The sequence below is a fragment of the Lonchura striata genome, chromosome 13 (assembly GCF_046129695.1).
Source record: "Lonchura striata isolate bLonStr1 chromosome 13, bLonStr1.mat, whole genome shotgun sequence".
Lineage (NCBI taxonomy): Eukaryota > Metazoa > Chordata > Aves > Passeriformes > Estrildidae > Lonchura > Lonchura striata.
The window spans coordinates 22533090-22559441 of record NC_134615.1 but is presented as its reverse complement, the minus strand read 5'-3'; the positions used below and the strand labels follow the sequence as shown (position 1 = coordinate 22559441).

At 64.0% G+C, this 26352-nt stretch overlaps 1 protein-coding gene across 3 annotated transcripts; it reads left to right on the top strand.

The window, feature by feature from the left end:
• The first annotated feature begins 6313 nt into the window (after positions 1-6313).
• On the top strand, positions 6314-25521 carry CBFA2T3 (CBFA2/RUNX1 partner transcriptional co-repressor 3). 3 transcript variants are annotated; one of them, XM_021526926.2, is made up of 12 exons: positions 6314-6428; positions 15886-16019; positions 17316-17393; positions 18878-19119; positions 19508-19597; positions 20971-21152; positions 21266-21522; positions 21669-21754; positions 21970-22168; positions 22289-22357; positions 22506-22696; positions 23971-25521. In XM_021526926.2, exons 2-12 carry the CDS (start codon positions 15905-15907, stop codon positions 24244-24246), a joined length of 1785 nt encoding a protein of 594 aa, XP_021382601.2. In that variant the 5' UTR covers positions 6314-6428; positions 15886-15904; the 3' UTR covers positions 24247-25521. The 3 variants fall into 3 exon arrangements, with proteins under 3 accessions (XP_021382601.2, XP_021382603.2, XP_077642520.1); XM_077786394.1 differs by lacking the exon at positions 6314-6428 and adding an exon at positions 7912-8247; XM_021526928.2 differs by lacking the exon at positions 17316-17393.
• The last annotated feature ends 831 nt before the right edge of the window (positions 25522-26352 follow it).

Sequence of the window (26352 nt, the reverse complement as noted above, 5' to 3'; positions counted from 1 at the left end):
GGGATGCTCTGCTCCCCGGGAGGGAACGGATAGACACCGAGCAGCCAGACGGACGGACAGACAGAGCCGCTGGGCTGACACAGGAAACCCGCGGCACGGCTCGGTGCCCTCGGCTGCCGACGCCGTCCCGGGGGAGCGGGCAGGGGCAGGAGCCGGGAGTGCCCGGGGGTGCCAGGGCTGAGCACCAGCCTGCCGGGGCAAGGTGCGATAAAGCAGCACCGGGGGCGCTTTTAGAAAGCCTGAGGCTGGTGGAGAGGGGACGCGGGCGGAATGGCAATCAGCTCCGGAATGGCAATTAGCTCCGGAATGGCAATCAGCTCCGGGAGAGCGGGAGAAGGGGAGGCACCAGCACGGGGGCAGCGCTGGGTCACCCCCCATGGCTGGGCACCCGCAAGGAGTGAGAAGCGTCCCCATCACCGCGGTGGCTGCGGAGGCAAGAGGGGACATCGAGGGTGCCTTGGTGGCACCCAGCGCGCCGCCCCTGCCTGTGCACGGCCCCCAGAGCTGGCAGGGCTCACGTGCAGGGCAGATATGGATGGCACACGGTGCCATTTCCCGTCAGGTTTTGGTACCAGTTGCCTCCATGTGCCCTGAGCCAGCACTTCATCTCCTGGCACACGCCTTGCCAAGGCCTCGGCGCTCCCCTTCTCCCCCAGGCTGTGCCCTGGGGTGCCCCTTCCCCTGGGACGAGTCCTTGGCACCCTCCAGACCACAGCACGCAGCCTCTCCCCGTGCCACCCCGCAGGGCACGGGTGATGGTGACGGTGACACCCTCCCGTGGGACCGGGACACTGTGGGGTGGGCAGGCACGGGTGGGCACTGGGCAGGATGCCCGGCACTGGGAGATGCCAACTCCCCACAGCAAAGGGAGCACGGGTCACCACAAGGTGTGTGGCTGGTCCCTGCCCTGGGCTCGCCACGACAGGAGTTTCCAGCATCTCCCATGGGTGGGAACGTGCTGGGGCCCTGTCAGAATCTGTGGTATTGATGATTCTGAGATTGTAGAAAGTCTCTGTGTGTCAGCCCCGCTGCCAAAGCAGAAGCCAGAATTGGTCTGTGCTGGTTCCAAGGTTGTTTATTCTGTTTATCTCTCACATGTTCTGCTGCCCTGCCCAGCTCTGTCCTGCAGGGCAGCGTGTGGGGCTCTGCCCTCAGTGGGATGTGACAAACATTAAATACCAGAAACTCCCTGGGCTGCATTTACAAGAACGTGCCAATATCTGTCACCTACGTTGGACAGTGTGTCCCCAGCCTGAACCAACAGGAAAATGCCAACACCACAGTGAGACATGGAGGGCATGAAGAAGGAGAAAAAGGACAAGGCACACCCAATTTCCTGCATCTTGTGCCCTTTGGACCCCTCATCTAGAATCCTAAAATTTTACTTTTGCACCCGTGCCACATTTAATTATCACTTATATCAAACCCTCAGAGCTGGTAATTGATCCTGTAAGATTGAAAACTCTTTTCATGGACAGAGATCACAGCCAGTGTCTCTGGGGCTCTGTCCAGGGGGGTTCTGACCCCCTGGCAGCTCTGGGGAGCCCTGCATTCCCCCAGGGGGGCAGCGTGGTGAGCGGCCAGAGGAGGCTGAGCCCGGCTGAGCTGCTGCAGGGGCAGGGAGGCTGCAGGGCTGGAGCGCTCCGAGCACTGGGATGAGCCTCTCCCCAGCTGGGTCACTGCTTTGGCACGGCTCACTTGTGGGTCTTCCCCTGCGGGAACTCAAAATGTCCCTCAGACATTTTTGGAAGTTCCAAGTCCAAAGCGTTTAAAACCCTAGCAGGCAGCTGATCTCCGCTCCAGCCCTTCCTGTCCCACCGCAGCCCAGCGGCTCTGCTGGGCCGGGGCTGCTCCCAGTGCCCCTCCCCAGGCACCCAGGGAGCCCCCACAGCTGAGGGAGGGGGGGATGCTTTCTAGGAATGCCAGACCCCCCTTCATCCCACCCCTGGGAGCCGGGCGTGCGGTGGGTGGGTGGCCACGGAGCTCGCAGCAGCCCCCGGCTGGCAGCGGGCTTGGGGCAGGAAAGGGTTAAGGCGGGGAAGTTTGCTCACTCTCAGCAATGATTTAAACCAGACAGAAAGGTTCTGTCATCCATCACGCTAACAGCCAGATCATTGTGTTTTAAAGTGTCTGTAATTGCGGCAATCCAGAGACCGCGAGGAAGATAAAGGCTGGGAAGATGCAAATGCCGAGGGGAGCAGCAGCCAGCAGGGAGAGACCCGGGGACAGCCGGGGGGACAGGCCTGGGACAGCCTGGGGACAGCCTGGGGACAGTCCTGGGACAGCTCAGCACTGGGACAGTCCTGGGACAGCTCTGGGACACCTCTGGGACAGTCCTGGGACAGTCCTGGGACAGCCCTGGGACAGCTCAGCACTGGGACAGTCCTGGGACAGCTCTGGGACACCTCTGGGACACCTCTGGGACAGTCCTGGGACAGCCTGGGGATAGCCCTGGGACAGCCTGGGGACAGCCCTGGGACAGGCCTGGGACAGCCTGGGGACAGTACTGGGACAGCCCTGGGACAGCTCTGGGACAGCCCTGGGACAGCCTGGGGACAGTCCTGGGACAGGCCTGGGACAGCCCTGGGACAGTCCTGGGACAGCCCTGGGACAGCTCAGCCCTGGGACACCTCTGGGACAGTCCTGGGACAGCCTGGGGACAGCCCTGGGACAGTCCCGGAACAGTCCTGGGACAGCCCTGGGACAGCTCAGCCCTGGGACAGCCCTGGGACAGCTCAGCCCTGGGACAGCCTGGGGACAGTTGGGGGTCCAGGTGGCCTCCTGCAGGCCCACGGCGCTGGGTGGGCCATGGGACGTCTCTGGTGGGGTGGGAGCACCACAAACCAGCCCAAGGCTACAAACCAAGCAGAGCTGGCTAGGGAAGGGGTTGAGTAGGTGCTGGACTCCAAATATCCAAAAATTACCTTTATCTTCCTCATGATCACTGCATTAGTACAAAGTGATCATGCACTGATTATTTCCTTTCCCGGTTCCTTCGGGATCCGGGGGATGCCAGGGACAGGGCACAAAGGAGGGGGGAACTCGCCCAGAGCTGCGAGGAGGTGGCCACGGGTGTCCCGGCTGTGTCCCGGCTGTGTCCCGCCTTTGTCCCGGTTTTGTCCCGCCTTTGTCCCGGTTTTGTCCCGCCTTTGTCCCGGTTTTGTCCCGGCTGTGTCCCGGGTCCCGTGCGCCGCCGCCGGCGGGGAATTGTCACCATTCAGCCGAGCCCCGCCGGATAAAGCGAGCAAACACAAATGTTTATTTTCACAGTCGCGAATTACGACTTCAATCCACCCAAATTAGCGGCTGCGTGCGTGGAATGGGAACGCAGCAGCCCCCGGCACCCAAACGCCGCCGGGGGAGGGACACACGCGGTGGCTCTGTCCCCCTGCTGTCCCGCGGGGTGACGGTGCCACCCGGGGCACGAGGTGCCAGGGCTGGGGGGGTTCGATGCTGCCCTTCAGCTGCACCCCAAGTTAAGGAGAGGCTCCCTGCAGGTCCCTGTGAGGTGCCGGGGGCTGGCAGGTCCGAGGGGTTTGGTCGTTGCCAGGCTGGTGGCACGGCGCCAGCCGGGCACTGCCAGGGTGGCAGTGTGACACGGGTGGCCGGGCTGGGAGCGTGGCACCCCCAGGGGCAGGTCCCTGCTGTCCCGGCGGGTGGCCTGATCCCGAAGGAGATTTGGAAGCCCAGAACCCTGGGAGCACTTCGGGCTGCTTCCCTGAGCTGGGGGTCCACAGCACCTCGACCCGTGCTGGGGACCGCGTGTGCAAGTGCCCGTGTCCCCGGGCATGGTGGGGCTGGCACCCAGTGCCCATGTCCCCGGGCACAGCTGGTTCTGGGAGCCCCTGGGAGCCTCTGGGAGCCTCTGGAAGCCTCTGGGAGCCGTGCCAGGGCCGTGCAGTGCCCACATAATGCCCACGCAGTGCCCACACCTCAGGGCCACTCTCTGGCTGTCCAGTGCCCACGCAACTGCTCCGTGGCACCCCACCCCAGCCGTGCCATGCCGTGACTCCGCCTGGCAGAGCTGCTGCTCTCCCAGTCCCTGGAAGCGGGTGAGGATGAGTGATGCCCGGGCACGGGGCAGTCGCAGGGGGAGGGAGCTGCCAGCTCAGGAATTACACACTGCCAGGGAAACCCGCAGGGAAGCTCACAGGGATTGTGTTCCCAGCGCTGTGGTGCGACTTGGGGAGGGAAAATTGCAATGCTGCGCCCCAGCTGGCACGGGGCAGGCGGGAAGGCTGTGCCAGGCAGCCAGATGTGTGCCAGGCAGCCAGATGTGTGCCAGGCAGCCAGATGTGCGCCGCTGAGCGCTCTCGGGGAGGGTCCCACCGGCATTCCCAGCACGCAGCTGCCCTTGGGGCCCCACCCAGGCCCAGCAGGGTGGGCGCACTCCAAGGCCAGGCCGGGACGGGCACGGGGGGCACGGGGGGCTCTGCCTGTGCTCTTGTGGCTGCTTCAGTGCAAGCCCGGAGAGGGAAGCTGAGCAAGCACAGCTCCATCCCCCTGCAGCCCCCCGGCCCCTCGCAGACACCCCCACCCCGCTCCACCCCCTTGACTCTTCCCATGGCCCCAGAGAAGTCCTGGCCCGTTCTCTTGCAGTCCTTCCACGTCCCCAAAACATCTCCCAGCTCCTCGCAGCTCCCCAAAACGTGTCACCCCCATGCAGCCCCCCACTCTCGGCTTTGCAGCCCCGATCTTTGGCATCCCCGGCTGATGATTTTGCAAACCCAAATCCTGCGGCCTCCAAGCCCTGCACACCGCCGTGCGTGCCCTTCCAGTCCCCACGGTGGCACCGGGTCCCGTTCACCCCAAAGCCCGGGGCAGCCCCGTGTGCCCGTGCAGGGTGCCCGTGTCCCGCAGCCCCGTGCCCCACTCAGTGCCCTGGTGCCGAGCAGCCCCTCGGTTCCGTGCAGGACCCCCGGTGCCACCGAGCCCCGTATCCCCGTCCATCCCGTCCCATTCTCGTCCCGGTGCTACCCGTTTCTTGTCCCCGTCCATCCCGTTCCCGTTCCTGTCCCGGTGCCGCCCAGCTCTGTATCCCCATCCATCCCGTTCCCTGTCCCCGTCCATCCCGTCCCGTTCCCGTCCCGGTGCCGCCCGTTCCCTGTGCCAGTCCATCCCGTCCCGTTACTGTTCCCGTCCTGGTGCCGCCCAGCTCTGTATCCCCATCCATCCCGTTCCCTGTCCCCGTCCATTCCCTCCCGTTCCCGTTCCCGTTCCCGTTCCCTGTCCCTGTCCCTGTACCCGTCCATCCCGTTCCCGTTCCCGTTCCCGTTCCCGTTCCCGTTCCCGTTCCCGTTCCCTGTCCCTGTCCCTGTCCCTGTCCCCGTCCATTCCCTCCCGTTCCCGTTCCCGTTCCCGTTCCCGTTCCCGTTCCCGTTCCCGTTCCCGTTCCCTGTCCCTGTCCCGTTCCCTGTCCCTGTCCCCGTCCATCCCGTTCCCTGTCCCCGTCCATCCCGTTCCCGTTCCCGTTCCCGTTCCCGTTCCCGTTCCCTGTCCCTGTCCCTGTCCCTGTCCCGTTCCCTGTCCCTGTCCCTGTCCATCCCGTTCCCGTTCCCTGTCCCCATCCGTCCCATCCCGTTCCCTGTCCCCGTCCATCCCGTTCCCGTTCCCTGTCCCTGTCCCTGTCCCTGTCCCTGTCCCTGTCCCTGTCCCTGTCCCTGTCCATCCCGTTCCCGTTCCCTGTCCCCGTCCGTCCCATCCCGTTCCCTGTCCCCGTCCATCCCGTTCCCTGTCCCTGTCCCTGTCCCTGTCCATCCCGTTCCCGTTCCCGTTCCCGTTCCCGTTCCCGTTCCCGTTCCCGTTCCCTGTCCCTGTCCCTGTCCCTGTCCATCCCGTTCCCGTTCCCTATCCCCGTCCGTCCCATCCCATCCCGTTCCCGTTCCCGTTCCCGTCCCGGGGTCCCGCTGCGGCGGCGGCGGCGGGGGGCGCCCCCTGGCGGGCGCGGCGGGCCCGCTCTAAGGCAGCGGCGCGGGCGGGCCCCGCTCACTCCGGGCCGGGCGGGCGGCGCGGCGGCAGCGGCGGCGCGGCGGGGGCCCGGCCGGGCACGGAGCGCGGCCGCGGGCGCCCCACGGCCGCGGCGCGGCGCCGGGAGGATGCGCCGCCGGGCAGCGCGCAGGGGGTGAAGCGGCCCCGCGGATTTACCGCGGCTTCTCCGCCCTCCCCCGCTTCTCCGGTGCCCCCCTCCGGGGGGAGGGGAAGCGCCCCGACCCCCGGAGCTGGCGGCGAGCGGCGGCCCCGGGCGCGGCGAGCGGCGGCGGGCAGGTGCCGGGGGCGGCCGCCGCCGCGGGGCCGCGCTCCGCCAGCGCCGGCCTTGAGCGGACCGGGGCCGCCGCCGCCGGGGGCCGCTGCCGGTTCCGCCCGCTCCTGCCGGCGCCGCCGGCCCCTGCCTTGGGACTTACCTCACGCCTCCGCCACACCTCAGGACGGTAAGTGCCGTCCGCCTACCGGGACGGGGACGGGGAGGCTCTGCCGGTGCCCGCGGAGGCTCCCGTGAAAGCGGGGCTTGGAATTCTCCATGGGGGATGTGTTCGGGGGATGCTCTCGGTGCGCGGGGGAACCGGAGGCTCCCGGTGCCCGGGGAGGCTCGTAGGGCAGAGGAGCTGTGGGTACTACCGGTGTTCGGAGGATGCTCCCGGTGCCCGGGGAGGCTCCCGTGGAAAAGGGGCTGGGAATGCTCCTGATGCTCGGGGGGTGCTCCCGGCGCGACGGAGCCGGGGAGGCTCCCGGTGCCCGGGGGACGCTCCTTGTGCGGGAGTCCGAGATGCTCCCGGTGCCCGGGGAGGCTGCCGGTGTCGGGGAGGCTGCGGATGCGCAGGGCAGTAAGAGGCTCCCAGTGCCCGGGGGACACTCCCGGTGCGCAGGGCAGCGGGAGCCTCCCGGTGTCCGGGGGATGCCCGCGGTGTCGGGGCAGCTGCCGGTGCGCAGGGGCCGGTGATGCTCCGTGTGCCCGAGCCGGCGGTCCCCGCCACGGCGGCGGAGCGGGGCAGGGCGAGCGGGGGCACAACCGGGGCGAGCGGGCGGAGCGCTCGGAGCGGCTCCGCGGCGGAGGCAGCCCCGGAGCGGGATGGCCGCGCCCGTGGGCCCCGCTCCCACGCACGGCGCTGCCGCGGGGGCGGCGGAGCGCAGACCCCTCTTCCCTGCGCTCCCCTCCGTGTCCCCCGCCGCCGGTTCCCCAGCGCCGGGGCGGCGTGGGGCGGCACAGCGTCCCCGGGAACCCACGCGAGCTTGTGCCCACCCCCCGGCAGACCCCCCCCGGTTGCGGCTCCCGACCCGTGCCCAGCAGTCCGGCTCTTTGTCATCCCTGCGCCGCTCGTGTGTGCCGCCAGCTCCGCATCCCTCCCCTGCGGGCTTGGAGCTGGAGCCGTGGCGGGCGGCCGGGAGGGGCTGAGCCACTCGGGGGAGCTTGCGGGAGGAATCCCGGGGCTGCTGCGGGACGTTCCAGCTCCCTTGGCTCCGTGGTTTTGTGCGAGGACGCGGGGCCGTGCCGGGGCCACGGGGCCGTGCCGGGAGCGCTGGCGGAGTCCCGGCGTGCGCCCGGCGATGTTTGCCGGGATGCGGATTTGGGAAGGAAGGCTGGCTCGGGAGGCTCCGGCGCCGCCGTTCATCACCGCCTGCTCCTGCGTTCCTTTGGGATTGCCCGAGCCGGGCGGCCCCGCTTTGCCAAGGGAACGCCAACGGAGCGAGGCTGGCCCCGCGCTCCTCCGCGGCACCGAGCCGGAGCACGGGGCAGCGCTTCCGTCCTTCCCTCGCCGCTGGATGGTGCCTTCGGATCCCGCAGAGCGTTTCTCTAGTTAAACACACCTTTTCTTGGAATTATTATTTTTTTTCCCTCTATTAGCCAAGAAAAACTTTGCAACTTTCCTTCGCTGTCGGAGAGGAGCCGCTGCCGCTGCTGCGTTTCATTTTGTTTTTTTAATTCGAGGTCACGTGCGCCTTGACAGTGCCTTTGATTCCAAGCGATGGTCTCGTCTCCAGCTTAGGAAGAGCTTTTGAGCTCTTCCCTCTGTTGTTTTCTCTCTGCTCAGGAACAAAGAGATTTTTCTGCCTTTAATTAAAAGGAATATTAATTCCCTGCTCCTTTGTCGAGCGACTTGAAGACACTCTGCAAACATCCGCCAGCTCGGCGCCGCGGTGGGGTGAGCTCCGCCGCGGTGGGGTGAATGGAGAAATGGGGGAAGCAGCCCGAAATCCCACGGCAAACACGGAGCAGCAGCCGGGGAGGATGCTGACAGCCGCGGTCCTCGGGTGAGGAGCCCCATGGAGCTGAGCTGCCGCCTGGGGTGGGCTCTTGGATCCTCGGAGGTTTGTGAGGCGGGTCCCCGTGCTGAGAGTTTCCACACGGGGAGAGATTTCCTGGCTGGGGAGGTGAGCGGAGGTGAACTTGGCTGTGCCAAGGGGGTTTTCCCTGCCGGCTGCCTCCCATGCCGGCAGGTAAGGTTTCACCCGGGAGCAGACAGATGTTGGGTGCGTTTTGTTTGGAAAACGTGCGTGCAGATGTTGGTTTGTAGGGGGAAAAGCCAGGACGCGGTGGGGGAGAGGCTGTTCTGAGCCTCTGGGTGCTGCCGTGGGCTGGGTGCTGGGTTTGGCCGGTGGGGAGGCCTCCCGTGGCTGCAGGATTTGCCTCTTGCATCGGGAACTTCCAGGCTGCAGCATGGACAAATATTCTGGTGCTCAGCCCCACGTCGGGGCTGGGCTGCTGCAGGCAGGAGGGGGCTCTGGCAGGTCCCGTGGGGTACCTGGGGCTGGCAGGTCTCTGCCGACCTTCCTGGAATTCTGCTTCGGAGCCATGGATGTTTGCATATTCTGCTTCGGAGCCATGGATGTTTGCATGCTGGAAAACCCCGGGCAGGGTCCGGGCGCTGAGGCTCCTGCGGCGTCCCCGGCGCTGTGGAAATGGGGTCTGGCTCTTCTCGCTGCCCTAAATGTGTCTGGGGGCACTTTCGGCTCTGCCCGTGGCTGTGCACGGTCCCCTGTCCTGCAGCCACCTCGGGAAGGTGGTGTGGGACCCCCGGGGAGGAGAGGCACCCCTTAAATATTTCACCTCTTGGTGGGAGTCAGTGGGCTGGCAGCGAATCAAGCAGGGAGTGCGGGGCTGCCAGGGAGCGCTGGCAGTGCCGCAGGAGCTGGGTCACTCCCGGGGGGACACAAATCCCCCCGGCAGCACCGACCCTCCCCAGCCCCCAGCCGGAGCTGCACGGTCCCAGCGAGCGCAAGTTTGGGCAGCCCGGGGCCGGGGACTGTGAACGGGGCTGGGAGGGACCAGGGACATGGGGTTAAGCTGGGTTTAATCGCTGCTGCTGCGGCCGGGAGATGCGCTCGGGGCTGCAGGAGCTGCAGGTCGGGGCTGCAGGAGCTGCAATTCGGAGCTGCAGGAGCTGCAATTCGGAGCTGCAGGAGCTGCAGGTCGGTCGGAGCTGCAGCCCGGCCTCTGCTTTCCACGCTGGATCTCACGTGGGAGATGGATTTAGCTGCCCAGCAGGATGGGAAGTACAGGAGTGGAGTCCCCAAGCTGGGATCAATCCTTGCCAGCCAGGGGCAAGAACAGTCTGGTGGCACAGAGGGCACCCCCTGCCCGGCTGCCCTGCCCTTAGTGCCATGGCCCAGTTTGGGGTTATTTTTCGATTTCCTGAAGCTGCTTTCTGCCACCGTCCCACTGTGCTCAGGCTCCCCAGGGGGAACCCCACCTTGACAAACCCCCAGCTTTCCTTCGGAAGATGCCGACCGACGGTTCCAGAAAACATCCAAGGGATTTCCTGTTTATTTTGCAAAATTCTCATTAATATAAATTTTTTTTTCCTGTCTTCTTTGATTCGATTTCACATGGGCAAAATCGCCTTGACATGGAGCCGGCCGTTCAAAAATAGACAAAAGGGTCGGTGAGGCAGGAGCCGGGGAGGCTGTGGGGGAGCACGGCTGGATCCGGCACCCCCCGGAGGCGGTACCGGCACCCCCCGGAGCCGGTACCGGCACTCCCCGGAGCCGGTACCGGCCTGGCGGGGCAGGGTCCGCCGCGGGGTCCCTGGGGAACCGGCGGCGCCTCGGCGTTCCCACGCTGCAGGGAGCTCGCCGGGATTCCGGCGGTGCTTCGGGGGAACTTTCCCTTCTCCGGCCGCTCCTGCCTCCGGGATGCCCCGAAGCCGCTGCGGGTGCCCCCCAGCCATCAGGGCCACCTGTGGGCACGAGCATCCCCGTGCCCACGGCTGCAGAAATGCCCGGCCGGGGCGCGGGGCCGCTTTTGGGGTGCCCCTCTGGCAGTGCCCTGGGGGATGGCGCAGCCCAGGCCGTGGGTGTTTCCTGCGTGGGGGCAGCTCCGGCAGGGTCAGCCCCAGCCCTGCTCCTCTCCAGGCGTTCCGGGCTGCCCGCGGCACTGTTTATCCCGCTGTTTCGTTTCCAGGAGTGGAAGGCAGCCGGGGAGCAGCAGGGTGGCTGGGGGTGTGCGTGCCCACCTCCCTGTGCCACCCCGGGGGGATGAATCCGACGGTGGCAGCGGGCGCGACGCTGCAGCAGATTTGTGCCCCGGCTGGGTACCGCTGGCCCATAGGTCGGGGGGACCCCCCAAACCTCCCCTGGGTGTGGGGGACCCCTCCTCCCAGCCTGTCCCCCCGCCAGCAGCCACGTCGTCGCCAGCCGCTGTTGACTCACGGGCTCCGCCGCCGAGTCCCGGCGCTGAGGCCGGGATGCTTTTACAGGCAGGGCTGAAATGCACAAAATGTTCGACTTGTAAAATATGTAGCGTGAGAAAATAGCCTTTTCTGCTCTCCTCCTCCTCCTCCTGCCGCCGCTCCCTGCCCCATCTGCTCGCTTGGAAAGCTTCCCGCAGCCGGGGGGGGCCGGCGGCGCCCGGGGTCCCTCGCCGGGGACGGCACCCACCCCGCGCAGCCGTGGGGGCACCCCTGGGTGCCAGGAGGGCTCCCGGGGGCAGCACGAGGATGCGCTGGGGCCGTGAGGACGCTGCCTCCTGGCTCCTCTCGCCATCCCAAAGTTTGGCTCTCGTTCGGAGGAGGAGCGCGGGGCTGGCACCGGGAGCGCCCGCGGGGCTGGCACCGGGAGCGCCCGCGGGGCTGGGGGATGTAAGCGGCCTTGGGGCATCCCGTGGGGCTTGAGGTGTCCAAAATCTCTCCAGAGGGTCCCGGGAAATCCCCGCGCGAGGCGGCCCGGCAGCCCCGGGGGGAGCCGCCACGCCGGAGCTGGCCACGAGCCACGGTTTTCACCTTAATCCATCATTATCCGGGCACGTTTCGGATCCTTGCCAAGAGCAAGGTGGGAAGGGGGGGTGTAAGCGTGCTTTCCCTATTCCCCTGCCATCCTTTTTGCTGCCTGTGTGTAATTAACAGAGTAATTAAAAACAGGATGAGTTAATTGGTATTCATTTATGTGGCAGATGTTTTTAATTGAGATACGAAACAATTTACCTGTTTACATAAACAATAGCAAATGAAGGCTTGTAAAACAGAGAGGGCACCTTTTTTTTTTTTTTTTTTTTTGGCTTTTTTTGGTCGTTGTTTCGAGGAAAAATCCAACCCATCCCCATCCCCCACCCCCCGGCCACGCCAGCTCGGAGCTGCTGGCACTGCCTCGGTGGCACCGAGCCAGCTGCTGTGGCTCCCTGGGTGCACGGTTTTGGTTTGAAAACTGGGATTTTGGGGCTTTGGGGCGCGTGGAGAGCCTGGCTGCGGGCGCTGCTGTGCCGTGTGGAGCTGTGCTGTCCCTGCCACGCCGTGGGAGGGCACCGGGGCTCGGGACCTGCCCGTGGGGCATCTGCCAGCAGCGCTGGCACTGCAGGGTGTGGGTGCTCAGGAAGCAGAGCCAGCCGGGTGCACCTGAGCTGGGAAATCTGGGATTGTGCTGCTGGGAGGTGGGGATGACCTGCAGGGCCTCCCCAGGCCCGGAGCTGGCTGAATCTGGGCTTCTTTACAAATTGCGCAGAGAGTTTTGATTAATTGGATTTACTCATGAAGAGTTTAATTTCTGCTGATGAGTGCTGGGTGTGGATTGCTCCCTGCTGGGCTGGCTCCCCAAAATGAGCACCTGGGACACCGCAGTGATGGATGGGCAGCATCCCTCCAGCATCACCATGGAACTGTGGACTGGTTTGAATGGAGAGGGGCCTTAAAGCTCACCTCATTGCCCTGCCACGGCAGGGACACCTCCCACCGTGCCAGGCTGCTCCAAGCCCTGTCCAGCCTGGCCTTGGCACTGCCAGGGATGCAGGGGCAGCCACAGCTGCTCTGGGCACCTGTGCCAGGGCCTCACCTCCCTCCCAGGGAAGGATTCCTTCCCAAAATCCCACCTAAAGCCACCTTCTGTCAGCACCCCCAGCTGCACTCCTGCTTTCTCATGCTCCCAGCGCAGCTGGGGTGAACCTGTTGTCACCTTTGTCACCTTTGTCAGCAGGGAGGGGTCAGGATGGTGCAGGGGAGGAGGCAGCTGGTGGTGCCCTGATGTCCCAGCAGCTCAGCCGGGCTGGTGCACGAGGCTGGTGCTGCTGCCCGGCCCCGGGCCCCAGAGGTTCCCAAATCTGCTCGGGTTGGGGCAGCTCCAGCCCTGCCACCTTACCGGGAGCTGCTGATGGCCCTGCAGGATCCCAAATCTGCTCCAGGGGCAGCTCCAGCCCTGCCACCTTACCGGGAGCTGCTGCCAGACCTGCAGGATCCCAAATCTGCTCCAGGGGCAGCTCCAGCCCTGCCACCTTACCGGGAGCTGCTGCTGGCAGCCAGGAGCAGGAACGCTTCCCTGCCTTTGTTTCCGAGGCAGCCCGGCTTGGGGAGCTTGGGGAGACGTCGCCTCCAGCATCTGGATTTCATTTGTGGCCATTTGGAGAGCATGAAGGATGCTGGGCGCTGAATTCCCTTTAACCCCTTGTTCACCCGGGCAGCTTTGCCTGCAGGGAGCCGGGGCTCCCCAGTGCCGCAGCCCGGGCAGCTCCGTGCCTGCTTCCTCCGCATCCCTGCGGGAAGGAGAGCACAGCGGCGGCCCGGGCGCCCACCCGGGGCTGGCACAGCCCACTCGTGTCCCGGGGACACGCAGAGCCCCGGGCGGCGGCCGGATGGGCTCCTGGGGCTGCGGGAAGCAGCAAAGCCGGGCTGGGACGGTCGCATCCCTCCGGCACCGGGCACCGCTCCTGCCCCGGGCTCCAGCGGGATGCCCTGTGCCCGCTGGAATGGCTGGCATGTGACAGTGTCACCCTGCCCGGGGGTTAAACCCTGCCCTGTGACAAACGGGGGGCTCAGGGTGGCACAGGGCCATGCCCGGGGGTTAAACCCTGCCCTGTGACAAACAGGGATCTCAAGGTGGCACAAGGATCTGTCCTGGGGGTTAAACCCTGCCCTGTGACAAACGGGGGGCTCGGGGTGGCACAGGAACTGCCCTGGGGGTTAAACCCTGCCCTGTGACAAACGGGGGGCTCGGGGTGGCACAGGGACCTGCCCCAGGGTTAAACCCTGCCCTGTGACAAACGGGGGGCTCGGGGTGGCACAGGGCCATGCCCGGGGGTTAAACCCTGCCCTGTGACAAACGGGGGGCTCAGGGTGGCACAGGGACCTGCCCCAGGGTTAAACCCTGCCCTGTGACAAACGGGGGGCTCGGGGGTCCCACAGGGGTGTGGGGGGCTCTGGCATGCCCTGGCCCCGGGGGGCAGGGTGGGGAGCAGCCGCTCCCGCCAGCCCAGGAGAAAATACTAATCCTTTTATTTTTATATTATTACTTATTCATCTGGGCTGCACAGACCTAATGGAAACCAGATGGAGGAAAACAGACACGGCCCCGAGCGGCTGGGACAAATTACCCCAAAGAGAGGAAAAAATAGAGGGAAAAATAATTCCAGTGGAGTTGGAGTTGTGCTGGGGAATCGCTGTGTGAAGGTGCTGAGGGGAGGCTGCACTTTGCTCCCCAAAACCTCCTTTGCTCTGCTGGAGCTCGCCCCATCCTCCAAAGGACCTGGGTTGGTGGCACAGTCGTGGTTGGGTGCTCTGGGCATTCCAAGCTCTTTATCCCAACCCCGTGCCTGCCTGGCTGTGTTTGGGTTGCAAACACCTCGGGGAAAATGTAAAACTTACAGGCAAAAAAGAAAAGAGAAGAAAAACCAGCCCCAGGCCGCATTTCCCTGAGTGCTTGCTGAGCTTGATGGAAACTTTCCTGCTGATGGGAAGCTGTGGAAAAGCCATGTCAGTGCCAGGATGAATGTATCCGTGTTTTCTCTTGGTGTGGGAATGTGCACGGAGCCAGGGCAGCGAGGGGACCAGAGCTGGGATGGAGGTGCAGGCAGGGCAGGGAGCATTCAGGGGTGCAGGGACCATTCCAGGGGTGTGACAGTGATAGGGATAGTGCCAGGGGTGTGACAGGGACAAGGATGGTGCCAGGGCTGTGACAGGGGACAGGGATGGTGCCAGGGCTGTGACAGGGACAGGGATGGTGCCAGGCATGCTGGCAAGGATGGTGTGGGATCGGGTGCTGCAGCTGTGACCTCACAGGGTCACACCCTGTGCACACTCGGGGCTCGTCCTCCGCCCTCGGAGCTGGATCCTGCTCCTCAGAGTGACAGGGGAATCCCGGGAAGCTGGAGAAGTTTTGCCCAGAGATGGACATTTCCATGAAAAGGGAAATAAAAGTTTTCAAAACAGACCATTTCTTCTGGCAGGCCCTGTAAGGAAGCTGAGGTTTTGGGGTGAGGGAAGCTGCCTGGTCTTGGGGTGTCTCCTGTGGCTGGGGAGGGAGAAGGGAGCGAGGAGTGGGAACTGCAGCATTCCCATCCTGGTGTCTGCAGCATTCCAGTGTGCCGTGCACAGAGAGGGACACCCATGGTGCTGGAGCCTTCCAGAAGGATCCTGTAGGTGACCAGCTGAGATTTGGGCTCCTGCCACCATCTCCTGGCGCTCTGTGTGGCACCAGCTGTGGCACAACCCTGAGAGCATCTCCGTGGGGACCAGGCCCTGCTTTTACTCACCTCAATGTCACCCACAGCCACCCTGGGTTAAGGCTGAATATTGGATTGGTGATTATCAGCCAGGCCAGGTGGGAGCGTGCCAGGGCACAGGGGGGACCCCATGGCCGGGGGTGGCCCCGGTGGCCGATTCCATCTTTGGCCAGAGCCACAGGCAGCCCACGGGGTGACAGATGCCCACAGCTGCCAGCACGTGTGGCCACCGGGGCCCAGAGCCTGCCCCGGGCCGTGGCTGCAGGGGATGGTGCTGCAGGGGATGGTGCTGCAGGGGATGGCTCCCACCCAGGAATGCACTGCTGTGAGTTATTTGGGGCCGGGTGGTGCCCGCTGGGTGATGGTGGGGATGGCTGGAGCTCCAGATCCCTGGATTGCAGGGTCTGGGGGGCACAGTCCCTGGTGATGTGTGGGTCCTGCTATTGTCACCGCCACTAAACACCAAACACCGGCTGTAATGATGCCACAGTCTCTGCCAGGGGCTGTGCCAGCCCTGCGTGATGCTGCCAGGGGTGGTGAGGGGTCAGCAGGAATTCCCGGGCTGTGTCAGGAGGCTGCTGCGCTGTGACAGCAGCGATGATGTGACACAGGCTGGGGCAGGGCTGGCATGGCAGGGGCACAGCGGTGCCAACCACGCCGAGCTCCAAGAGGCCACCAACTTCCCGCTGCCACCCTTCATCATCATCCCCTTCCTCAAGGTGGGTCTCCAGCCCGGGCAGGGCGGGATTCGTGGCAGCATTTCCTCACAGGGCATTTGGGATGGCTCTGGGGCTGGCACTGCCACTGTCCCCACCTCTGCGCAGATGAACAGCAAGTCCATCACCCACCCCACAACCCTGGGCACTGCCACCTCAGTGCTACAGCGGCCCTGGCCATGGCTACGCCAGCCCAAGGTGCCCAGGTGCCCCCTGTTTGCCCCGCTCACCACGCCGTGCCCTCTCTCCCCACAGATAACGCGGAGCCGCTGCCATGCCCGACTCGCCGGCCGACGTGAAGACGCAGGCCCGCTCCTCGCCGCCCGCCATGCCGCCGCCCGCCGCCGCGCAGGGAGCCACGCGCCAGCCCTCCCTCACGCCTGGCACCGGTGAGTTCCGCGGGCACGGGCTGCCAGCCCGGCTCCACCCCGGCGTGCCACTGCCTGTCCCCAGGCTCTCCTGGCGTGCCGTGGTTCCTGCGGGCAGCGCCGTGGCACCGCCCGTGGCCAGCGGTGCCCCGTGAGGTCCCTGGGGACGGGGACATCCTGCTCGGTCCTGCTCTTCTGCCAGCTGGTCACCGAGTGCTGGCACGGGGCCGTGTGTGGTTGGAGGGTGGCGGGGGTTCGGGGGGTTCCTGTGGATCAGTGGGGACGCGTCTGCCGCTTGCACGTGGCACCCAAGGGTGGCAGGGCGGTGACATGGCAAAGCCACAGTGGATGGGACCTCCTTGCCCTGCCCAGGCCATGGCGTGGTGGCATCGGGGGGGCTCCAGGTGGGAGTTTCAGTCTCTGTGGTTGGACTGGGGACAGCCGCCCGACGTGGTGGTGGCACCAGAGGCACGAGGGCTTGTGGCACAGCCGCAGGGGTCTGGCACTGTGCTGGTGTCACTGTCCTGGCATGGGGATGGACAAGGGACATGAAATGCAGGATCCAGACAGGCAGGGGACAAGGCTGGCAACGGTGCCAATGGGCACTGCCAGCAGCTGCTCCAGCTCTGCTGAGACTTTTCCTGGGCACACGCCTGCGCAAGGGTTTTGCTCGTAGCTGTTTCTTGCTCAGAAAAACCCCAGTGGGGAAGAAAACAGCCCAAAACACCCCCCGAGATCCATCCCCTGACACCTGCAGCCCCCCAGCAGCGCTTCTGGACTCTGGAAATCAGCTCGTGCTGTGCTTGGAGGGGGTTTGGCTGTCAATCCCAGCCCTGTGGGGATGTGGCTGCCCAGGTGTGGCTGGGTCTGGGATGAAGGACCAGGGGTGCAAGCGGCCTCTGCAGCACAGAGAGGGGTTCAGGACACGGGGCTGGGGGTGCAGCCCCTCTGCCACGGCTCAGCACGAGCAGGATTCAGGGTGCAGGGCCAGGGGTGCAAGCGGCCTCTCCTTCCCAGCTCAGCATGGAGCAGGGTTTGAGACACAAGGCTGGGGCCATGGAGCAGCTTGGCGTGACCACAATGGCATTTCGGTTGTTTTTGGCTTTGAGGGACCTCATTTGGTCCCTAAACTGTCAGAGCTTTATCAGGCAGCCCACATCCATGCCCTGACCCCTCCCTGCGGCTGCAGCGGGACGCAGGGACCCTGGTTGATCTGGTGCCCATGGCACACGTGCCCGTGGTGAGGAGCATCCCGCGCCGGGCTGGAGAGCTGCCCCCTCTGCTCTCTCATCATAGCGTGTTTTATTTTGCTTGCAGATCGAGACGCTGGCCCTCCGACGTTTCTGCCTCGCGGCCGTTTTCATGGTTGCTTGAAATGGTCGATGGTCTGTCTTTGTAAGTAAAATGAAACGCCCGCTCTCATGAGAGACCCGAGCGCAGCCGCCGCCCCGGGGGCTCCCCGGTGCCAGCCCCTCGCCCTGCCCGGGTGACGGGGACGGAACCCGGCCCAGCCCGGCCCGGGGACACGTGTGTGTCCAGCTTCGGAGCGCACCAGTCGCGGAATGAAAGCACCCGTGGCCGCCGGGTTATTTTGGGCGCTGCCCGGCCGGGGAGCCAGCGGGACCCCCGAGCAGGCAGGGCTGGCAGGGCAGCATGGCACCCCCAGGTCAGCGCGAGCCCAGCGGGGACGGGACGGGCACGGGCGCGCCAGGGGCCGCGGGGCCACACACCGTGGGGACAGGGGTGACACATCTTGTCACCCGTGCTGGCTGGGACATGGGTGACACATCTTGTCACCTGTGCTGGCCGGGATGTGGGTGACACATCTTGTCACCCGTGCTGGCCGGGACATGGGTGACACATCTTGTCACCCATATGGGCCAGGACATGGGTGACACATCTTGTCACCTGTGCTGGCCGGAACGTGGGTGACACATCTTGTCACCCGTGCTGGCCGGGACATGGGTGACACATCTTGTCACCCATATGGGCCAGGACATGGGTGACACATCTTGTCACCTGTGCTGGCCAGGACATGGGTGATGCGTGTTGTCACCCTAGCCATTGGGACACGGGTGACACATAATGTCACCTGTGCCATCAGGACATGGGTGACGCATGTTGTCGCCTACACTACTGGGACATGGGTGATGGGGGTTGTCACCTGCTCCATCAGGACATGGGTGTCATGTGTTGTCACCTGCGCCATTGGGACATGGGTGACACATATTGTCACCTACATCACTGGGACATGGGTGATGTGTGTTGTCACCTGCGCCATTGGGACATGGGTGACACATATTGTCACCTACGCCACTGGGACATGGGTGATGCGTGTTGTCACCTGCGCCATTGGGACATGGGTGACGCATGTTGTCACTCACGCTGGCTGGGACATGGTGACACGTGTTGTCACCCGTGCTGGCCAGGGGAAGGCCCCTGTGGTGCTGGTGCAGGAGAGAGTGGTCTGCCACTCGGATGGTCGGCACCCCAAAATATCCCCGCGAGGTCTGCCGGCGTGCGGTGCTCAGGCAGCTCCTGTCCCTCCTGACCGGGCACTGGGGACAGGTGCCAGGCTGGGCTCCATGGGAAGTGGCTCCTGGGCTCTCTCTGGGAGTGCTGAGCAGCTCCCTGAGGGGCAGGATGGAGCCCCTTCCCTTGGCTGCTTTGGCTCTTGAGGAGCTGCTGAACTGGGGGATGCCCCGCAGCCCCCACAGCACTGGGACCAGTCCGGGATGCAGCCCCAGGGATTCACCAGCATCCCGGAGCATCCAGCAGGGTGCCAGCCTCACATTACTCAGCAGGACACTCTGGTCCTACCATCCCACGGTGCCAGGGCACAGCCACCCTCTCTGACGTCCCGTTCCCTGTCTCCCCAGTGATGAACGGGAGCAGCCACTCGCCAACCGCCATCAACGGGGCTCCGTCCACCCCCAACGGGTTCAGCAACGGGCCGGCCACCTCCTCCAGCGCCTCCCTGTCCACCCACCAGCTCCCTCCGGCCTGCGGTGCCCGCCAGCTCTCCAAGCTCAAGCGCTTCCTCACCACCCTGCAGCAGTTCGGGAACGACATCTCCCCCGAGATCGGGGAGCGGGTGCGCACCCTCGTCCTGGGGCTCGTGGTACGTCCGTGGGCTCAGCCACGGGGACCCCGCGGCCGAGCAGCCCGGGTTTTCCTCTGGGGATGGAGATGCTGCTGAGAGGGAAAGAGTGGCCTAGATTGATCTAAATCCTGGAGGAAAGGGGGGTTGTTTTCCCAGCGTCTCCTGGGATCCGCACAGCCAGCGCAGGGCTGGTCCTGGCTGCTGGCATGGCCAGGGAAACCTTGAGCGTGGTTGTCCCTCGAGTGTGGTTGTCCCTCGAGTGTGGTTGTCCCTTGAGTGTGGTTTTCCCTTGAGTGTGGTTTCCCTGCGAGCCTGGCAGAGCAGCAGGAATGGGGAAGGAACAGCCAAGCGTCCCCAGGGGCATGGGGGCTGTACCAGGGGTGCTGAGCCCAGGCTGTCCCCGCAGAACTCCACCCTCACCATCGAGGAGTTTCACGCCAAGCTCCAAGAAGCCACCAACTTCCCGCTGCGACCCTTCGTCATCCCCTTCCTCAAGGTGGGTCTCCGGCCCGGGCAGGGCGGGATTCATGGCAGCATTTCAGCACAGGGGATTTGGGGGGTTTGGGGATGGCTCTGGGGCTGGCAGCTGCCTGTGGCTCTGCCCGTTTTCCCCCACACGTGTGGAGTCACCCAGGCCCCCGGCTGGCTGCAATAAAGCGAGTGGTCGGCCCAGCTGGTTGCCATTTGCAATTCATTAAAAATTCCCCCGTTTTTTTTTTAAATTTGACTTTTAATTTCGCGCTGACTCTGCAGTGTCACCCCGCTCCAGAGGGATTTGCCCGGCGCTGGCACGCCTGGCAGCACCGGCACTGCCAGCAGATGTTTAAGCCCAGTGTCCCCTGTCCTTTGTTAGCAAAGGAATAATTAAAAAGTGCAAAAATAACCCCTTTTCCACCTCAGCATACCAGCCCCCCAGAGCACTCCGTGAGTGGAGGTCCATGCTCATCACAGGAATCTGCTGGGGTAGTTTGCTCCAGGCTGAGCTGGAGGGGGAGGGCAGAGCCCCCTCCCCTCCCCTCCCATCCAGCAGGGTTTTTGGGCTCCGTGGGAGCAGGGCAAGGTGAAGGGCCAGGCCCCGGCGGGCACTGGTGGCCCTGTGGCTCCAGGCAGGCTGGGATCCATCGCCGCTGTCCCGGTGCCAAGAGCGCAGCGGCCGCCCTGGCACCCCGCTCCCAGCTGTTCCCACCGCCCGGCCCAGATGTTTCTCATTATCCTAACTGCAACCAGCCGGGCTCGGCGTGCTTCCCAGACTGGGGACTTGCTGTTTTTGTGGGATTGCTCCCCCCCGGCCAGGGAAGGGAAGGGGAGGGAGGGTCTGGCCCTGCTCACCGCGACTGCAGCTCGGGCTCGGGCGCTAACGTGTCCCACAGATGGGATTTGGCTGCGGCTCAGCTGCCGGAGGCAAAATCCAGGGCTGGCAGCCAGAGCACCGGGCAAAAGGGGTTCTGCTGCTTCGTTCCTGCTGCTCCTGGGGCTGCAGCGCTGTGGGGGGACACGGTGGGTGGGAGGGGAGTTGATCCTTACAGCTGTGGGTGCCACAGGGGCTGGAGGTCCCACAGGTGAAGTCCCCAGGGAGCAGTTGTAGGGACAGAGTGGCTGAGGTGGCCCAGGGATGATGCTCTGCAGCCCAGGATGCAGGAGAGCTCTGTTGAAGCTGTGTCTGAGCCCTGTGGGGTGCCACACACGTCCCCCAAAATCCCACCTGGGCGCTCTACTGACATCCCAAGGCCGTCCCCTGGGGAAAAGGAGCAGGAGCCCAAAGGGAAGGCACCCCCGTGCACCCCCTGCCCGTGGTGAGCTGGGGGCACAGCCAGGCTGCTCGGGGGGGGCTGCGGGGCTGTGGACTGCACTGTCGCCTCCCCTGCACAGGCCAACCTGCCGCTGCTGCAGCGGGAGCTGCTGCACTGCGCCCGCATGGCCAAGCAGAGCCCGGCCCAGTACCTGGCGCAGCACGAGCAGCTGCTGCTGGACGCCAACGCCTCCTCTCCCATCGACTCCTCCGAGCTGCTCCTGGAGGTGGGCGAGAGCGGCAAGAGGAGGACGCCAGACAGGTGCCAGCCGGGATGGGCCGCGTGGGATTTTTCAGGGGGGCGCCCCTGAAAAGGGTGGGGGGGGGTTGTTCCAGGGGGTCCCAGCGGGGACCGACATCCTCTCCTCCGGCCAGGACCAAAGAGAACGGTTTGGACCGAGACCCCCTGCACCCCGAGCACCTCAGCAAGCGGCCGTGCACCATGAGCCCCGCGCAGCGCTACAGCCCCAGCAACGGGCTGAGCCACCCCCCGAACGGGCTGGGGCACCCCGCCGCCGGCCCCCCGCTACCCCAGCACTACCGCCTGGAGGACATGGCCATGGCACACCACTACCGGGACTCGTACCGGCACCCCGACCCCCGGGAGCTCCGCGAGCGCCCGCGGCCCGCCGGTGAGCCCCGCGCACGGGGGGAGCGGGGCTGAACGGGGCTGAACGGGGCTGAACGGGGCTGAACGGGGCTGAACGGGGCTGGGACCCCCCTGAAGGGACGGGGGGTCCCGCAGGGGGGCTGACCCCGCTCCGCTCTTGCCTCGCAGCCGTGCACGGGACGCGGCAGGAGGAGGTGATCGACCACCGGCTCACGGACCGCGAGTGGGCGGAGGAGTGGAAGCACCTCAACAACGTACGTAGAGCCCCTGCCCCATCCGTGTGTGTGTGTCCTGCTCTGCCCGCAGCCCCTCCCGGGGCTTTCCTCCCGAGCATCCTCTGCTTCCACAGCCAGCTCAGCACCCCGGAGCTGGCCCAGCCTGGCACAGCCCGAATCCCAGCACCGGGCACCGCAGCCCCCCGGCTGCCTGCAGCACAGCCCCCTCCCCACGCCCGCTGTTGCCCCCGCAGCTGCTGAACTGCATCATGGACATGGTGGAGAAGACGCGGCGGTCGCTGACGGTGCTGCGGCGGTGCCAGGAGGCCGATCGCGAGGAGCTCAACCACTGGATCCGGCGCTACAGCGACGCCGAGGACATGAAGAAAGGCAGCCCCCCCTCCGCACGCCCCCACAACTCCTCCTCGGCCGCCACCGAGGCTCCCCAGTTAGGTACTGACCGCCGGGGCCGCGGGCTGCGGGCGGGGCCGTTCTCCCGGGGGTCCGGCGCCGCCGGCGGGGCCGGTCCAAGGGGACAGCATCTCCTCATCGCGTCCCCTCTGTCCTTGGCAGACGCTCACCGGGACTTCGCGCCGCGGCCGCTCTCCGGGTACATGCCCGAGGAGATCTGGAGGAAGGCTGGTGAGTGCGGGGTGGGCGCCAGCCCCCTCTGCCACAGCTCCCCTCCTTGGGGTGCCTGCGGCGCAAGAGGAATTCGGGCTGGTTCTGCGGGAAGGGGGGGACGCTGGGCAGCGGCACGCCGCGGCCACGCTCGGCTGCTGCCTTCCAGAAGAAGCCGTGAACGAGGTGAAGCGCCAGGCCATGTCCGAGCTGCAGAAGGCCGTGTCGGACGCCGAGCGGAAAGCCCACGAGCTGATCACCACGGAGCGCGCCAAGATGGAACGGGCCCTGGCCGAGGCCAAGCGCCAGGCGTCCGAGGATGCCCTCACCGTCATCAATCAGCAGGAGGACTCCAGCGAGGTGGGGACCCTGGGGACGGGCTGGTGGCGGTGCTGGTGTGTGGAACCTGCTGGTGATGCCATCGAGGGTGGGAATGGGAGCGTGCAGCAGCGCCGCGGGATGGGAGGGGACGGGAATTCCTGCACCGAGACGGGGATGCAGCGTGTGGGCGATGATGGGGTGCGTGGGCCTGGATGTGGATGCAGGCTAGGATGGTGTGCATGGTCTGGGATGTTGTGCGTGGTCCAGGGTAGGGTTGGATGGGCTGGGATTAGGGGGACCTGGTTCAGGATAAGGGAGCACGGTCCAGAATGGGTGTGCCTGTCTGATATGGAAATGGACAGTCTGGGATGGACGTGCATGGTGTGGGATGGATGTGCAGAGACTGGGATGGATGTGCAGAGACTGGGATGGATGTACACTCTCTGGGATGGATGTGCACACTTTGGGATGGATGTTCATGGTCTGGGATGGATGTTCATGGTCTGCATGGATGTACCTGGTCTAGGATGAATGTGCAGAGATTGGGATGGATGTGCACAGTCTGGCATGGATGCGCACACTCTGAGATGGCTGTGCACCCTCTGGGATGGATGTACACTCTCTGGGATGGATGTACATGGTTTGGGATGGATGTACCCGGACTGGGATGGATGTGCAGAGATTGGGATGGATGTACACCCTGTGGGATGGATGTACATGGTCTGGAATGAATGTACGTGGACTGGGATGGATGTGCACAGACTGGGATGGATGTACACCCTGTGGGATGGCTGTGCACACTCTGGGATGGATGTACACTCTCTGGGATGGCTGTGCACAGACTGGGATGGATGTGCACATTCTGGGATGGATGTACACCCTGTGGGATGGATGTACACCCTCTGGGATGGAGGTACACCCTCTGGGATGCATGTACACTCCCTGGAATGGATGTACACCCCCTGGGATGGATGTACACCCTCTGGGATGCATGTACACCCTCTGGGATGGATGTACACCCTCTGGGATGCATGTACACTCTCTGGGATGGATGTACACTCTCTGGGATGCATGTACACTCTCTGGGATGCATGTACACTCTCTGGGATGCATGTACACCCTCTGGGATGGATGTACACTCCCTGGGATGGATGTACACCCCCTGGGATGGATGTACACCCTCTGGGATGGATGTACACCCCCTGGGATGGAGGTACACCCTCTGGCATGATGGAGTGCCAGTCCCGGGTGAGGGCGCCCAGCCCAGCTGGGCCGCACGTTCCGGAGCTGAGGCCGTGTTCCCGTTCCCGCAGAGCTGCTGGAACTGCGGGCGCAAGGCGAGCGAGACGTGCAGCGGCTGCAACACCGCGCGCTACTGCGGCTCCTTCTGCCAGCACAAGGATTGGGAGAAGCACCACCACGTCTGCGGGCAGACCCTGCAGGGGCTGCCGGGCCCCGGCGCCCCCGGGCCGGGCCAGCCCGACGGGGTCCCCGCCGTGGCCGGCAGCCCCGGCGAGCCGGGCTCGGTGGCCGTGTCCCGCGCCGGCACCCCGGCCACGCCGGCGCCGCTGGACAGCGCGTCCCGCTGAGCGGCCTCGGCCTGCGCCGCGCGCCATTTCCTCAGCGACCTGACTCGAGTGACCTCCGAAACGACCTCTCTAGCTCTCACAAGTAACCCTCACGGATCCTCAAACTGGGCTTTAAGTGGAGTTAAGGCAAATACCGGGCTCTGTTCTTTCTTCGGTCTTTGTTTTGGCTTTTTTTCGGTTGGTTTTTCTATCGGCTGGGGGATTGTGGTTTGGGATTTTTTGGGGTTTTTTTGGCTGGTTTTTTTTTTTTTTTTTTTTTTTTTTGCTCTTTGGATGAGGGATTTGGCTCCAGCATCACCACGCAGTGCTGTGGGGAGAGACCAGCCCGATCCCATCCCATCAGTGCTGCCCAGGGGCTCACTTGGAGGAGGAAAGAAACCTTCTTTTCTTCATCTCTCTCTTCCTATTTTTTTTTTTAATTTTTACCTTTTTTTTTTTTGTAAAAAAATAAAGAAAATAAAAAAGAAAACGTCGGACTCTTTGGCTTTAAGTAAGAAATTGTAAAAAAGCAAAAAAAAAAGCAAAAAAAAAAAAAAGGAAAAATCCAAAAACCAGACGACGCGTGACGGACGCTCACCTGTAACTACCTTGCTAGCTAGCCAAGAACAGACCAGACTCACCTCTGCTCCAAAGGAAATCCAAAACCAAGGAAGATCCAAACGTCTCTCCACTGCCAAAGTTCGTTTCATTCTGTTGTCGCTTCCTTCCCCTCCCCACAAGGATGGATGGACATGCCCCTGGGGCTTTAAAGAATTTCTATTAAAATAAAGCAAAAAAAAAAAAAAAAAAAAAAAAAAGAAAAAGTGTTTTTTTACTAAAACCCCAACCCCCAAGGTGTGGGAGGGGGAGATGGGGCTGAGAACCGCAGCTGGAGCCGGCACATCTCTACCTCTGCCCGCCACCGCCCTGGGAAAGGAGAACAGAAAGGAGATTTAAAAAAAAAAAAAAGAATAATTAAAAAAATAATTTAAAAAAAAGGAAACTAAAAGACGGATTTTGGGTTTCTCCCTCCCCGAAGCCGTCGGGGGACCCCCATCCCTTCACTGCCAGGCTGCTCCCACACCCCCGCGCTGGATTTGTTTCACAAGGATTTTTAAGAGGAAAAGGAAAGGAAAAGGAACGCTGCCGCCTTCCTGGCCAAGGACAATGTGGATTATTTGGGATTCTTGCCTCGCCGGAGCGGCACGGAGGACAGAAGTGCAATAGGGAAAGTCCGAGCTCCGAGCGGAGGCAGCAGTGCTGTGCGCTAATGTGAATGTAAATAGTGTCTGCAGAGGTCCAAAAATGAATAATAATAATAATAATAATAATGCTCGTGATAAGAAGAAGAGACGTTTGCCAAATAAAGGACGAGGAGGAAGCGTGGAGCCGTGGTGCTGCCCGGAGCGAGGCCTGGCATCGAGAGGAGCTGCAGTTTTCCCGCATTCGCAAATCCCATCCTGTGTGTTTTCCCGAGGGGAGGAAGAGGAGGGAAGGGCTCGGGGCCGGGCTGAGCCACAGCAGAGCTGGGGACACGCCAAGGGTGACATCCCCGGCCCCGTGCCACCGGCACCCGGCCCTGCTGGGGGTTCCGTGCACCCCAAAATCTTGGTGCATCCCCTGGGAGGATTCTGTGCACCCCAAAACTTTGGTGCATCCCCTGGGAGGATTCTGCACACCTCAAAATCTTGGTGCATCCCCTGGGATGATTCTGCACACCCAAAATCTTGGTGCATCCCCTGGGAGGATTCTGTGCACCCCAAAACTTTGGTGCATCCCCTGGGAGGGTTCTGCACACCTCAAAACCTTGGTGCATCCCCTGGAAGGATTCTGCGCACCCAAAATCTTGGTGCATCCCCTGGGAAGGTTCTGTGCACCCCAAGGTCTTGGTGCCTCCCCCCAGGGGTTTCCTGTGCACCCCAAGACCTTGGAGCATCCTCTTAGGAAGGTTCTGTGCACCCCAAGACCTTGGGGCATCCTCCTGGAAGGGTTCTGTGCACCCCAAGGTCTCGGTGCCTCCCCCCAGGGGTTTCCTGTGCACCCCAAGGTCTTGGCCCAACCCCGGGGACGTTTCTGTGCCCCCCAAGACCTCGGTGCACCCCTTGGGTGGTTTCTGTTCCCCCCTCC